At 40.6% G+C, this 15,342-nt stretch overlaps 1 protein-coding gene across 4 annotated transcripts in view; it reads right to left on the reverse strand.

The window, feature by feature from the left end:
- The window catches only part of CEP112 (centrosomal protein 112), a 357,759-nt gene that overhangs the window by 262,397 nt on the left and 80,020 nt on the right, over positions 1-15,342 (reverse strand). For all 4 annotated transcript variants that reach the window (XR_014714068.1, XM_084647481.1, XM_084647480.1 and 1 more), the window contains 4 exons: positions 5,144-5,298; positions 4,653-4,782; positions 2,799-2,891; positions 1,679-1,738 (listed from right to left, as the gene is read on the reverse strand). Coding sequence is in view for 3 of the 4 variants with exons in the window: in XM_084647481.1 (XP_084503607.1) it covers positions 1,679-1,738; positions 2,799-2,891; positions 4,653-4,782; positions 5,144-5,298 (438 nt within the window). In the remaining variant the exon portion in view is untranslated. The remainder of the gene's footprint in view (positions 1-1,678; positions 1,739-2,798; positions 2,892-4,652; positions 4,783-5,143; positions 5,299-15,342) is intronic.

Raw genomic sequence — 15,342 nt, forward strand, 5'->3', positions numbered from 1 at the left:
GGCTCTGGTTGCTGCAGCTCTCCTCCCAGGGCAAGTCTCCTCTCTCTGGGCTGTGCCTCTGGCTTTGGGGCTGCAGCTCTGCTCCCAGGACACGGTCTGCTCTCTCTGGGCTGCTTTTCTGGTCCCTCTGGATCTGGCACAGCTCTGCTCCACAGCTCAGCTTGGGCCCCTGCTTTCTCCTTAGCTCGGCCCCACTCTGTCTGACCCAGGCAATTCCAGCTCACACGAAGAACGGGACCTCCCTGGCCTCCTGACTTTCTGATTAGCCTGCCCACCCTGTCATTCAGGCTAACCTGGAGCACTGGCCTCTCCCCATTGTTCCTGGGGGCTGTCAGTCTCAGGTTCCTGATTCCCCATCAACCGTTCCCCCTTTTTAGTACTGGGAGCTAGCAACTAAAACACCCCCACTGAATGTTAGTAAGGGGGCAACAGTCCCCTACATAGTCCCACAGTCTGGACTACAGGGGCATTAGGACTAGCTTAACGCAAACTAGGTGTGAATTAAAAAGTATCTATTTTGCATTAATGTAGTCCTAAAAGAGGGAGCACCTTTTAGGACTATGTTAACACAAACAAGGTATGTTTTAGTCACATCCCCACAGGGTCTGCACATTGCAGTTACAACACAACATGCTACTGCACACTGCAATTCGCACCTCTGCACTGAATTGTAGGGCTGTGAAGATAAGCCCTAGTGTCACTGTAGGTTTCAGAGTAGCAGCCGTGTTAGTCCGTATTCACAAAAAGAAAAGGAGGACTTGTGGCACCTTAGAGACTAACCAATTTATTTGAGCATAAGCTTTCGTGAGCTACAGCTCACTTCGTCGGATGATCTAGCAAACAATGCATCATTTAGATCCACTGTTCCTTTTGTTATAAGTAAATGAAGAGTAGTTCATTTGTAGCTGTTTTTCAATTCATTCACAGTATGAGTTTGCCACTGATGCTTAAAAAATAAGCCATGGAAGTCATGGAAGTACACGTTTATACATACATTCTGTTATTAATCACTACAATAGCCAAACACTTAAAGAAAAGTCACTTAAAAAACAAAGTCATGTGGAATAATTAACTCTTGCAATGAATGATTGTTTCATGTCAGCACCTTTGATATTTAAGTACAAAAATTTGTACATATTGGCAAAGTGCTGCAAGATTAAATATGCTCTGTAAGTATTAAGCACTTTCTTTTTTTTTTAATTTCTGCTCCCAAAACACTACCTCTGGAAGATGATAGAGCATATGTATGGGTACAGGTAAAATGTACAGTAAGTATTTGTTAGGAAAAATGATAAAATATCAATAGCAATTTCAAACTCCCTCTCTCTTCTACTAAAGCAATAGCAGAGAGTGAAAAATCACAGTAAGAACAAAAGTAGTACCTAATAGGGCCCTGTCTGCATCCTCTTCACTGGGGTGAATTTCACCCTAAGTGAATTAAATACCAGGCATTAATATGTTTCAAACCACAGACATTATACTTCTGGAAAACATTTTAACAGCTTAAACCTTGTTTAAAAGCTGCTTATTACTAGACAAGCTTTTAGGTTTCATCAGTTACATACCCCCTTTCTGCCCAATATTCACCTTTTTATGGATTTGTGGATTTAAATCATTAGCTGCTGCCTAAGACATCTGCAAGTACACATAACATTTTCATTTTTCCTTCAAACTTTACCTTTTTTTCATGAATCCGCTCTAAATGAAGTTTTTCCTGTTGAAATTTGTGTTCTTGATCCTGCAAATTGAGGAAATTATTTTTAATAAGGAATCACTACTACTTTAAACAGATTACTATAATTCAAAAGCAGCCCTTACCTAGACAAAATCTGGACATTTTACTAGAGAGCAGTATGGTCTATATCAACCAAAGTGTCCAACTTTATTTCATAATTAAACATTAATCTACAAACAATTTTAAGATGTTTTATTTTAGTTCAAAAAATTACACAGCATTACTACTAATACTTGATTAGCATGGGGTGTCTCCAGACTACCAGGAAGACGACACAGGTTCAGCTACAGGTCTCAGGGCTTGTCCACATGGCCATTTAGAGCACAGCAACCTAATATGATGAAGATTTACACACTGGCTTGCTAAACAGTAAGTATTTGTGTAGTCAAGCCCTTAGTCCCTAGCTCCCCAGACTAAAATAAGATGGGAGGCAATGAAGTTAGACCTTGATGAGTGCAAGAGGGGAGAAAGAGTGCTTTCTCCTTGCTTTACAACAATTCACACTATCAGATAAAAATGTTGAAAGATTCCAAAGACAGTAGTACATAGTCATCCTGTGCCATCAAAATGACTACTCTTCCCCAAGTAAGGGTAGAACATGATGATATGTGGGGAAAAGGAGATACCCAGGGCTCCAACAGGGATGCACTGTAGGTGCAGGGAAGCAATAGTCTGAGTATCTATGAGAAGATAGAAAATGTAACTGAATTGTTTCACAATTGTTACAGTTCAACAAGTTTATGCTAACTTTTACAAACAGATACTGCTATTAAAGACAGAGACAGGGATTTCTTTCAACTTTGTATTTCTCTATAATCCATTGATACACATTTTTATATCAGTTCAACACACAGGAAAACAAGACAAATAGCCACAAAGTTCCTTTAAAAGACTTAGCCAAAAGAATAAGAACAAGTTCTACTCTGTTAAGTGTAGAGGGATTGGCTCCTCTGATTTCCAAGAACTCCAAAATATATCTTAGTTTGGCATTCTATTCATACAAATCTTAGGAACAATTAAAAAGGACTCTTCATTTTTCCTGAGTGAAAAATTCAGGGCTCACCCTCAGCTGTTGCTGCCTTTGATGTTCTGATTCTTGTAACTGTTGTTTTAATTCAGACACCCTCTGTTCTAATTCTTCAATCACATCAGATGCCTGTAGGGATTTAATAGAAAAGTGAACGTTTGTCTTGTAGTCTTTATTTGCGCTATAGAAATAACTTACTCTTTCCCTTTTCAAAGTTGCATTAAAAAAGTAGAAAAAAGATAAATTTGGAAAAGACAATCTTTTTCAACACAAGTCATATGTAGTTCATTTCTATTTGTCCTTAAAAGTGCAGATGGGACTATAGTCCAAAATTATAAAACAAAAATAAAAAACAAAACAAACAGGCTGCTGATTCAAGAAAGAAATTTGAAAATAAAATGGAGACAGTCATTTAGCATTTCCTTATCATAGATCTTAGCATTCCAGTATTTCAGACCAAAATCTGGACGTCATGTTTGCTCTAGGTTAATCAATAGTTTAGGTTTCAGAGTGATAAACACTCATTTTTTCATGATCTGGGTGCATATAAATCTCCTCACTGTATTTTCCACTTTATGCATCCGATGAAGTGAGCTATAGCTCACGAAAGCTTATGCTCAAATAAATTGGTTAGTCTCTAAGGTGTCAATAGTTTAGAATACTCTACAGTTTTTGAAATTCGCTATGTTTTTATAATATATATTTGATGTGAATATGATGTAGGCTAGATAACCGATCACAAAGGCTACTTATAAAAAACTATTTTCTTACATTTTTGTGCTGATTATTTAAAAGGTTATTATTTAAAAGGTTATTAAAAGGCTGATTATTTCAAAGATGTATGCAACAAAATGTTTCATGAATAAAGACAGGACAATATTTTAATGTGTACCTGAAGAAAAATATTTTTCTTTATAACTCTTTTGGTAACAAATTTCCAAAGTGGCCTCATCCAACTCTCTAAGCTTTGTGTCAAAATTTGCATGTCCAAGTTTTTCAGCACCTAAAACCTTACATTCATACATCCAAAACGAGAGCTCAGCTAAATGGTTTACCATTTAACTCTCTCAGAAGGAATGTGGCAATTTTGAAGTATATTACACACAGAGACATCTTGCACAGAAGTCTTGCATATTACTTCTCTTTTGTGTAGTTATATAATGCACAAGAGTACAGATCGCATACAAAACAATACATATCCTAACCCACAATGCCCTTTGTTAGTTCATCCTTCCCTTGGGAGTCCCTGGAGGCCATCTGGGCTCACAAAGGCAGGCAGGCAGGATGTACTCCCTCATACAGGCCCCCACACTGCATTACTTCTCCTTCATGAAGTCTTCTTCCCCAGCTTGCCTTCTCTCCTCTTAGCTGTGCTCTTCCTCTCTTTATATGCCTCCCTTTCCAACACCTGGCTTTCTTTGTTCTATATTTTGGTTATTTTCCATTGCTCCTATTTTTCCACCTCCCTGCAGAGGGGTAGGATAAAACTAGTTTTCCTAAGCTTGAGTCCACCCAGTGTTCCAAGTTGTTTTCACCTGAAGAGAGGTCACTGAGTTCTAACAACCCTGCACTGTATATGGTCTAGGAGGATGCGACATGGTCATACATGAAGGGGTGGAATCCACTTACATATTGAGGCATTCAAAAAATACAGCAATTTCATAGCACAACTTCACAATATCAACCAAATTTCATAAGTTCTACAGACAGACCCCCCAAGCCATCAAGAAAGTGAGTAGCTCCTTTGAGTAAAGTTATTCACGTGTCTTAATATTTGCACGATTGAAGCCTTACAGACCATTTTGAAAATTTGTCCCCTTATGTACATAATTGACAGGCAAGCATTTTTATACCCATTATTCCTGGGAGGTTGTAAGTCTGTAAACATACCTTAGCTGCAGAGAGAGCATGTTCCTGTTTCATAAAACTTATGTCAATATCATATTTGTTTTGTTGTTGTTGAATATTCTGTTCATAATCTTGTATAATGCGATCCTTCTCTTTCTGAAAGGAGTTACATCTACAAGTATTAATAAAGGAAAAATAAAATGGAAATTTTGGCACTTTATTTGCTTTATGTAATTTTTGAAGCTTTATGTAATTTTGCTTTATGTAATTTTTCAAGCTTCTGCAAAATTCTACTTATCCACCTAGTCCTCTCAATTGATAAAGTGTAAAATAAAATTGTACAATGTAAAATATATTTGTTTTTTTCATGATCATCATCTTGGTGAGTATCGAACAGTGGTTTTTGCACCTGGGTCGCTAAATTTTCATGACAATTTCCAAAGGCTGAATTACTGAGCACTGGTTTTCTTGTAGACAGAGAGTGATGTTTAGTTTTGGAATTGCTTTGGTTTGAACTCTATTTTATTAATTACCTTGATTTCATCTCTTGCAGTTCAGTGCATACTGCTTGGTAGCATTGCTCTAGATCAGTCTTTTCTTGAGATAATTTCTGACGCTGTAAATTACTATTTTCAGCCTCTACAGTCAGCTGCTGGACACGGGCCTCCAGTTCTTTGACCATCTGGTTCTAAAAGAATAGGTCATTGTTAAGAATAAATTAGTGCACACCCCTGTTGTTATTCAACAGCCTAGAGCAACTGTGGTTCTCTGGTGGTCCAGAGAAACAAGAGTTATAAAAGCAAAGCTGTCATCAATCAGGACAGTAAATCAGGACAGCTTTCAAAATATACATGTTTCAAACAAAGTAAAGTGTAACCTCTGCCCCCAGACCCAAACTGGAACAATACTTGCACTAGATTTCTATAGATTAAAGTTTTTATAATATGAAGCAAAACAAACAGTTTAAAGAAAAAATTTCTATTAAGGATAATGTATCTTGAGCTATCTTGACCTGTCAGAAACAAACACCACTATGATCAACGACAATATAGCCTGCATGTAAAACCAAGCCCCGCCCAAAAAACTTGCAAGACTAATATCAGTAAACATATATATATTTTCTTTATTTGTAGTCCCTTTCAAAAACAAACAAGTCAGTTGGTCAGATAAAGCCTTTATTGTGTTGTTATGGAATCCAATTCATTTAATTTGTACATTATATTGGCACCAAATGTTTACTGTAATAAAATACTTATTCAGTTACTAAAATGAAATCATGGCTAATGCCTGTTCCCAATAAATATACTGAGAGACCAAAGAATTGAAGAATTCAGGAGTTGTTCATTATTTGCAGTCAGTCTCTTTTAGTGTCACATCCAAGAGATTGCAAAAACATGATATAGCAGCTGATAAAAGACATTTTCCATACATAAAATACTGTTTCTTTGTATATCTGAGTGTGCTCACATATGCGTATGACATACTTTGAGATATACTGATAAGTGCGGCATAAGGGGGCTATTAAGAGGATGGTTATGATATACATATTACAATATTCAATAATGCTTGACACATTTTTAGTAAGTCTTCATATCAATTTACAAATATTAACAAATACCATTCACAAATACAATCATCACCCCATGAGGTAGGTGGTATTATCCCCATTTAAAAAATGGGAAATTGGAAGCACAGAGAGACACACACCCTGGCTCCAGGGGACGCAGCAATCAGGATCTGCCCTAGAACAAAGGCATTCCAAATTCCCTGCCTGCTTCCCTCTATGTTTACCTCTCCTTATAATGAATCCCTTTTCAATAAATTATAAATGTACACTGAATATTTTTGTGTTAAACACAATTTCATGACATTCAGCATTTAAAATAAAAATATCTGAGAATTCCAAAGAATATATATTTTTTCTCTTCTCCATTCTTTCCTAAAGTAACCTTAGTGTATAAGGAAATGAGAATAGAATTCCTGAGAAGGCAGAGGTGGGAAAATAAGACACAGCTGCCTTTTCAGGATGTTCAAATCAAAGTTATTTTTATATTAACAAAGGTTTGGAGGTGGGGGAAGGGAGAGGAAGTGGAAGAATATTTTCACCCTCTGTTAAAGGAAAGTAAAAACTCAAACATCTGTCAACTCCATTCAAGTTTTGTAGTATATTTAAATATACCTGGAGACATTTCTGACACACTCATGCAATCAGAACAGCATTACTCAAGCTTTGCAAAACAGTCTAAAACACACCAAACTTAACCATACACTTGTATTGCATTTTAAAAAGACTCTTTCCATCAATGCAAAGCCAGCTGCAGGGTCTGGTTTGTTTAGACAACAAAGAAAGTCAAGTATATTTTACTTTTAAGTTACAGGATTTGTCATGTAGCTAGTGGAGATTACTATCTTGTTTTTGACAAAAAGCAGCTTTCAGACATCCTGTACCCAATAGATTGAACTATATGATAAAATAAGGAGGATATCCCACTTTGCCAGCTGGGGGAAATTTGGCAAGAAAAAAGTTATCAACTTAATTGCCAATGAGAACAGTGCCTTCAAAGATAACTTAAGATGTCAAGTGGGGCAGAACAAAGCCAATCCCCTAAGAAGCTTGTAGCATGCAATGAAACTATGTTACAATGAACATGGAAAATCTGCATTGATGACTAAGTTTTAGAACAAGATACAGTAGTAGTTTCAAATCAGGGTAATATCTTTTATAAATTGCATGAAAACAGTTGGCACTTTTTATTATGTACATGTAGTATTAATAAGAGCGGCTTTTCTTCATCTAGTCTGTATTTTGGCCAATATGCACCTTAATGAAGAGCACATTTAAGAATATTCCTGAATCCTCTACTGTGGCTGATAAGCTGTTCAATGTACTGTGGGCATTCCCCCATAATCCAGCAGCTGTTGGATACAGTATGGGTCACTAGAGCTCCTGGACAACACGGATGTTGCATCTTGAGGCTGCGCATAGGGAGTCTAATGCAAGATCAGGACCTAAAACAGTTGTCAAAGAAGCAGCTACATCAGAGCTCAGAATTTGGCCCTTTAAGCAGAAGACTATATTAAACTCCGTCCAATCAATTTTGATTGCTTTCACAATCTAGATTTGTGCACTAATCTAATCACCATGGGTATTCATATTATACCCCATGGTGGATTTCACACTCAATTTCCAATCAAGAATCATTAAGGATCTTCCAAACTATTAACTTGTTTTGGCCCTCCTTAGTTTTTTCTACAGATTTATAATTTGAAATTACTGTCACCCATTCCTAAGGAATTCCCTCTTTCTCCTTGCATTCTCACTTATGAAACCTGTCCATCCTCAAAACATTTTTAACATGACAAACACTAAACCATGTCATTGTAGAAAATGCTATCACCCAAATGTTTAAAAAGAAGACACAAAAGCTCTAAATCAGAGCCTTCCTCTGGGTCTCTCAATGCATTTTGAATTATCCATTTAATTTACACTATAAACTCCTCAGGGTAGGGACTGTGAGTTCCTCTGGATCTTAACAAAAATTAATAAAAAAAAAAACTCAGTCAAGATTAAGCATCAATATTCACCCAAAATATTATTTAAAATGTTAGGAGGTGAAGATGCCTTTTAGCAGCACAGCATATTTCTTACTACGAAATATCACAAATTATGAGATGCAACTATTAAGGGCCTTTTACCATAAATAGTCACAGTCTAGTAAAATATACAGCATGAGAGTTCTGGGGGGAAGAATTTAAGGAGCAACACTATGCTTTCAACTCTTTGAAGTGGCTGGTTGTATTACACAGGTGATATTCAGCTTCTAGAAGAAGACCTCACTCTTCAGGACCTCAAGTTGGCTGACTCATATTACATACCCCCAAACTCCTCCCCCAAACATTCTTCTCTGAGTTGCACAGATGTAAGTCCAGAATGACTCCACTGATTTTGATGATTTAGACCATTAACTCATCTTTCAACTAATCACTTGCACGGTGTGCACACATTCCCAGCCCCTTCTCTTTTTCCCAAATATCCTCCTACATATACACTTACCACAGGACAACTGCTATGGATAATGGTAAACTAAGGTCTATGGCAGAGATGGCTGAAAATATGAGCGAAATGGCTACTTATGTAATAAAACTAATGCCAAGAACTCCTTTACATAAAGCTTTCATAAAATGCTTCCATAGCTAGTAATCCATTGTTGCTTCAGTGTTTTATAATTGATGCTAAATCACACACACACTTCATAACCATTGCTATCTGCACTAAAGTATATATTTTTTTCCAATAAATAAATGTTTCCCCCACTAAAACAAACACTTGTATTATAACATTGACAAGAGTTGTATCATTCAGCCAATTCACTTGTTCACAATAAATGGCACTCCTGATGATATGAAACGCCATGAAAAATGAAAAAAAAGTCTAAAATAACAAAAAAAGAGAAACTAATTTTCAGTGACAGTCTAGTCTTTCATCTTAAGCCATGCCTTGAACTCTACCTTGTTTAATTATTAAATCAGGAGCTGCTCAGCAAGATCTGTCTGCTTTTGATGGTTCTTAAATTCAATCCTGATGACAGACTGTGTCCATTTTTCTCCGTATTTACTGTTGCCTATGACAAGGTCTGAATGCTAATTTTTCAATTCAACATTCATTAATGACACAATAAAGTGTATTTGACATTGCCCTTTAGCTCATTCAAACTATCAATTTTCTTTAATGTCTCATCTTGATGACAAAAGTACAAGATACTTCTTTGAAAGCGACTTGTTGATTTTTGCTAACTAATATTTACTTTATAAACTGTGTAGTGTACAATAAATACAGTTCACACTTGACTTTCAAATTACACACCTGCCTTTTAGTATTTTAACAATACACAATGTGTTCCCCTGAGGTTTTTAAGAATTTATGTGGAATTCGAATGAACTCTTTTCTTCTCCAAGTGTGTTAGAACACATCTAGACAAAGGTTAGTTGCCTACTGCTTCTTTTCTTGGAGGATTGTCTACCACTGCTAGACTGAGCAAAGAAAGGTTACCCCCAGTAACTGCTGGTGTTCCAATACACTGCCTGTATAATTCCACACTTGTGGGTGGGGACTATCCTTAATGACAAAATTAGTACCCTCTCAAAAGCAGCAACTATTGCTTCCACACACATACTCCCCCATGGAGCTGAACATTTGAGGCATGGTTATAAAAACTACCACCCCCAAACGTATAGTTCCTTCTACATACTCAAAATCTATAACCAAAGGCTCTAAAGAAGCTGCCTCTTTCTTTGTGTATTGCCTGTACAGACCTACACTTCCAGAAGATTAAGTAATAGTACGTACAGTACTCCAAGCCCAGATTCTCCCAGCCCACCAGCTAAGCCAGCTATATGGGCCATTTGACTTTAGCAAAGCTTTTGATATGGTCTCCCACAGTACTCTTGCCAGCAAGTTAAGGAAGTATGGATTGGATGAATGGACTATAAAGTGGACAGAGAGCTAGCTAGATCGTCGGGCTCAATGGGTAGTGATCAACGACTCGATGTCTAGTTGACAGCCAGGTATCAAGGGGAGTGTCCCAGGGGTCAGTCCTGGGGCCAGTTTCGTTCAACGTCTACATTAATGATCTAGATGATGGAATGGATTGCACCCTCAGCAAGTTCGCAGATGACACAAAGTTGCGGGGAGAGGTAGATACGCTGGAGGGTAGGGATAGGGTCCCATGCACTACTATAGGCTGGGGTCCAACTGCTAAGTGGCAGATCGGCAGAAAAGGACCTGGGGATTACAGTGGACGAGAAGCTGGATATGAGTCAACAGTGTGCCCTTGTTGCCAAGGTGGCTAAAGGCATATTGGGCTGCATTAACAGGAGCACTGCCAGCAGATCAAGGGAAGTGATTATTCCCCTCCATTCAGCACTGGTGAGGCCACATCTGGGGTACTGCATCCAGTTTTGGGCCCCCCCACTACAGTAAGGATGTGGACAAATTAGAGAGAGTCCAGTGAAGGGCAACAAAAAGTATTAGGGGGCTGGGGCACATGATTTATGAGGAGAGGCTGAGGGAACTGGGCTTATTTAGTCTGCAGAAGAGATGAGAGAGGGGGGATTTGATAGCAGACTTCAACTACCTGAAGGCGGGGTTCCAAAGAGGATGGAGCTAGGCTATTCTCAGTGGTGGCAGATGACAAAACAAGGAGCAATGGTGTCAAGTTGCAGTGGAGGAGGTCTAGGTTGCATATTAGGAAAACCTATTTCACTAGGAGGGTGGTAACCTAGGGAGGTGGTGGAATCTCCATCCTTGGAGGTTTTCAAGGCCCTGCTGGGATGATTTAGTTGGAGTTGGTCCTGCTTTGAGCCAGGAGTTGGACTAGATGCCCTCCTGAGGTCTCTTCCAACCCTAATTTTCTTTGATTCTCTGAGCTCTCCACCTCTCGTTGGTAAGCCAGGAGCTGACTGGCCCTCGCTTTAAACCCTTTCCTGGTGTTTGGAGGCTTCTTTCCCCCTTTAGCTGCCTTACCCTGCCCTCCCTCCCTGTTGTCATAGTTTAGGAGCCATATTTTCAGGATCCTGTGGGTCTCATCGATTGCCTGTCCTGTGATCAGAAGGAACTTTTTCCCATTGGACCAAATTGGCACAGGCCTAGTGGGCCTTTTTGCCTTCCTCACAGCATCACAGAGGCACAGTTAAAAAGAATAGGACTTTGGAATTTAATATTACGAATTTATAAGAAGAAATTTTAGTTTTGTCACAACTTGCAGCTCATCTCCAAAGTGGAGAAAGGCTAAAAGGGTCAGCTCCCATTTCGCTGGGGAATCTTGTGTCTCTGCGAGAAGAGGAGACCTCAAGTCTTCACAGACCGAGGTCCCCCTCTGGGACTCTCTACCCTGTTTGCCCCCTGGATGATGGACAGCAATAAATGTGGCAAGCTTCTTCAGAAGTTAAACTGCTTCCTGACAAGACAATAAACCACATCCCCCACCCTGTTGATGAAATGCAACATGTCACAGTGGTATTGTCCATCAACACGTGGACCACTTTTCCATTAGGTGAGGAAGGAAAGCCTTGAAAGCCAAGTAAATTGCTCTGAGCTATAACTTTTCTATATTCATATTTTTACAAATTTCCATAGACATTGCTGATCCAGGTGACTGAGAAGGAACAATATAAATGGATGAGAGAATGGAATTTTAAAGAGGATGGCACAAAGTGGGAACTGGATGCAATAGTCTTTTTCTATGTCTCAAAAACTCACTGATTTGAAGGAGTTCAACTCCATGTCACTAAGAAAAATGACAGAGCTGTTCCCAAGAGGTGGAAATTGAGGGCTCATCAGTATATCCTTTAAGGTGTTGTTTAGCTGAGAAGGAGGCAAGGGATGTGCTAGCGGAAGAAAGACTTTCTGAAGCTTCCTAGAAATGTTTGTCTATGGGAATTTCCAAGCATAAACTTTAGGAAGATGACTCGGTTTGGAAACAGTAGCTCAATGAAAATAAGCCTTATATGCTACTGGACAAAAGCTTTAAAAGGGGCGGGGAGGCAAGTGACTATTTCAGCACCTAGTGGTAGGGCCATTCAGGAAGTCCCTGTCTGACTCTCTTATCCGAGTTTCACGTTCTCTGACCAACATTCTGCTTCTGAATTCCAATCGAATTATAGTGGTTACATGCTCTTATATTTTATGTTTAGTATGAAGAAAAAGTGAAGTGCAGTCGGTATCTGCTTCCCAGAGGCCACTCCAGCTACAAAGAAGGCGCCCCCTGGTATGCGACAGGGATGGCCTGGGAATCCTCCATTGAGATCTCCAGGACACCTTTTCATGGAGGTACTCGGCAATCCTTTGCAGAAGGTTTCTGCCTTATTTCTTCCAGCACAGTAGAACACTTTCCCATGCCACTCCAGTATTAACTCTGCTGGCATCAGTTCAGTACACAGCATAGCCGCATAAGGACCAGATCTGTACCCACATGGTTGCAGCATCTGCTCCCTTGCCTCCTCAGCTACAGATAGGGTCACCTGGGAAGACAGGGGACCTTTTCATTACAACTGCTTGTACCGCAAACAATAGAGCATGTGATCCCCCACCCATGGTGATTTCCAGGTCCCTCAATCACAGTTTCCCTAACGTGCCAGTGGTTTGAGTGGCAGAAACAGGAGTTCATCTCAGAATCTGAAAGCCTAGGGTGACTGCTACCAGCAGCATTAAGGGAAAGAGGGATGGGCTTCCTGTGTTCTCTTGTGGCCACAACCCCCATCCCCAAGAGCTGCCTTGCACAAAGACCACAATTTGGGAGGCTTAACATGGTCCCTGGTCTCAAAGCAACATCTATGTTGCTGAGGGGAGAAGGAATTGTCCACCTGCACTCCCAACAAGGGTTCCCACAAGTTGCAGCACAAGACTTGTCGCCCATACCACTGGGCCATACTCACCATGGCTGGAACACCTGAATAGCTACTGGTTCTGATTAGGTTCTGGCTTGCACTTGAGTGTAATAAGGGGAGTGACTTTTAAATAGCAACCTTGTACCAGACCCAGAGAATGCACTGACAATGGTTGCCTTGTGCTTTCCATGCCTTCAGAACATCCTCCACACCAGCAGAGAGGCTTTCCCAGATTAAAAGACAGAAAAGGAGAATGCATGATGACATGTTCAATGAGATAATGAATGCCTCCAGGACAGCTGATACAGAGCTCAGAGCCAAGAGGATTTCATGGTCGGAAAAACTGGATATGGAGAGCATCCCAGGAGCAGGAGTGTGCCACACAGGATGAGATGCTGTGGATTATGAAGGACCAGTCAGACATGTTGAGGCATCTGGTTGAGCTTCAGAAAAACAGCTTGAGGCTACACTCCCCCTGCAGCCCCTGCACAATGGCCTGCAAATATTGACCGGGTCCCAATCCCCCTCCCCCAAACATTCTAAGAAGCGGGTGGGGAGGAAGGTGCAGTATCCCCTCCACTCAACACTGGGGGAGTGTACTAAGAACAAAAGGTGGCCATTCAAAGACCTTTGATGGGTAAGACTTCTGTGCTTTCACAGACAAGCTGACCTGGTTTCTCCCCTCCCAGTTTTATCACACTGTTTACCCAAGGTTAAATTATTTTCCTGTTCTTTCAGTTTTTTCATGTTTGTGCAATAAAAGTCAAATTTTCAAGAATGAAATACTGTTTGTTTATTCCTAGCATTCGGGTAGAGGGAGGGGAACAGGGAAATACAGGAAAACTGATGCAATTGAGGAGATGGTATGGGAAGGCACAATGCAGATAAGCAGCGAACATTATTGTGGCTCATTACTAGAACGGGTTTCAAAGCCTCCCGGAGATGCAGCGCTCCTTGCTGAGCTCTTCTTATTGCCCTGCTATCTGGCGGCTCAAAATTAGCTGCCAGCCTATCCACTTCCATGCCCCACCTGTGCAGAAACTTCTCTCCCTTTGCCTCATAGTTACTATGGAGCACACAGCAGGCAGCGATAGCAATGGGGATACTGCTTCCAGGTCCAGTAAGCAAACTGCTTCAGCGACCCTTTAAACGTCCAAAGTCATATTCCATCACCATTCTGCACTTGCTCAGCCTATTGTTGAACCGCTCCTTACTGCTGTCCAGGTGGCTGGTGTACAGCTTCACGAGCCATGGGAGCAAGGGGCAGGCTGGATCTCCCAGGATCACTACTGGCATTTTAACATCATCAATGGTTATTTTGCAATCTGGAAATAAAAGTCCATGATTGCAGCTTTCTGAACCAATCTATGTTCCTAAAAATGCGTGCACCTTTCCTGACCATGCCATGTCGGTGAAAGGCCCCCTGTGATTCACCAGTGCTTACAACACCACTGGAAAATATCCCTTTCGGTTTATGTATTCTTTGGCAAGGCAGTCTGGTGCCAAGATAGGGACATGCGTGCCATCTATTGTCCCACCGCAATTAGGGCACCCCATCGCAGCAAAACCATCCACTATGTCCTGAACGTTGCTTCTCCACTGTCAGAGCAATTCTCATTTTAGTGCTGCTGTGCTTCAGGGCTGAGGAAAGCACTGCACTAAGTTCCTGGAAAGTGCCCTTCCACATTCAAAAGTTCAGGAGCCACTGCTCATTATCCCATAGCTGCATAACCATCGCACCAGTCAGCGCTTGTTTCCTGGGATCAGATATGGTGCTCCACCATGTTCAGCTGCTGTGTGGCTATCAGCAGCAACCTGGCACTGTTCTGCTCTATGGCTTGCATCAGGGCTGCATGAATAACATTGCAATGTTCTGAGCGGCAGCTCCTGTCTCAGCTCTGGAAATACTGCCAGATAAGGCGCGAGGTGTTTGTAATGCTCACAACAAGAGTGCACAGCTGAGCGAGGTCCATGCTCCTGGGGCTATGAAATACATGTGCCTAAGCCAGACTTTCAAAAAAAGGTGTGAAAAAACATGGGTTGTTTGCCATTGATATCATGGGAGAGAGGAAGGGAGGAAACTGCATCGAGGGAGCTCGAAGCTATGGTCCCACCCTCTCCCCATGACAATGATTTGGTCTCATGCGGCATTGCAAGACCATCCCAAAACCCCATTTGGCTAGTTGAACTGTGGAATAGCTACCCACAGTGTAATGCTCTGGGCATCAATGCAAGTGCCGCTAGTGAGGATGCACTCCACCAATACAATGTATGGGGTGTGGACACACCCAACCGACTTAATTACTGCGGCGGATGAATTTCGACTTAATTTAAGTCGACTTAACTT

The sequence above is a fragment of the Lepidochelys olivacea genome, assembly GCF_965140295.1.
Source record: "Lepidochelys olivacea isolate rLepOli2 genome assembly, chromosome: 14".
NCBI lineage: Eukaryota > Metazoa > Chordata > Testudines > Cheloniidae > Lepidochelys > Lepidochelys olivacea.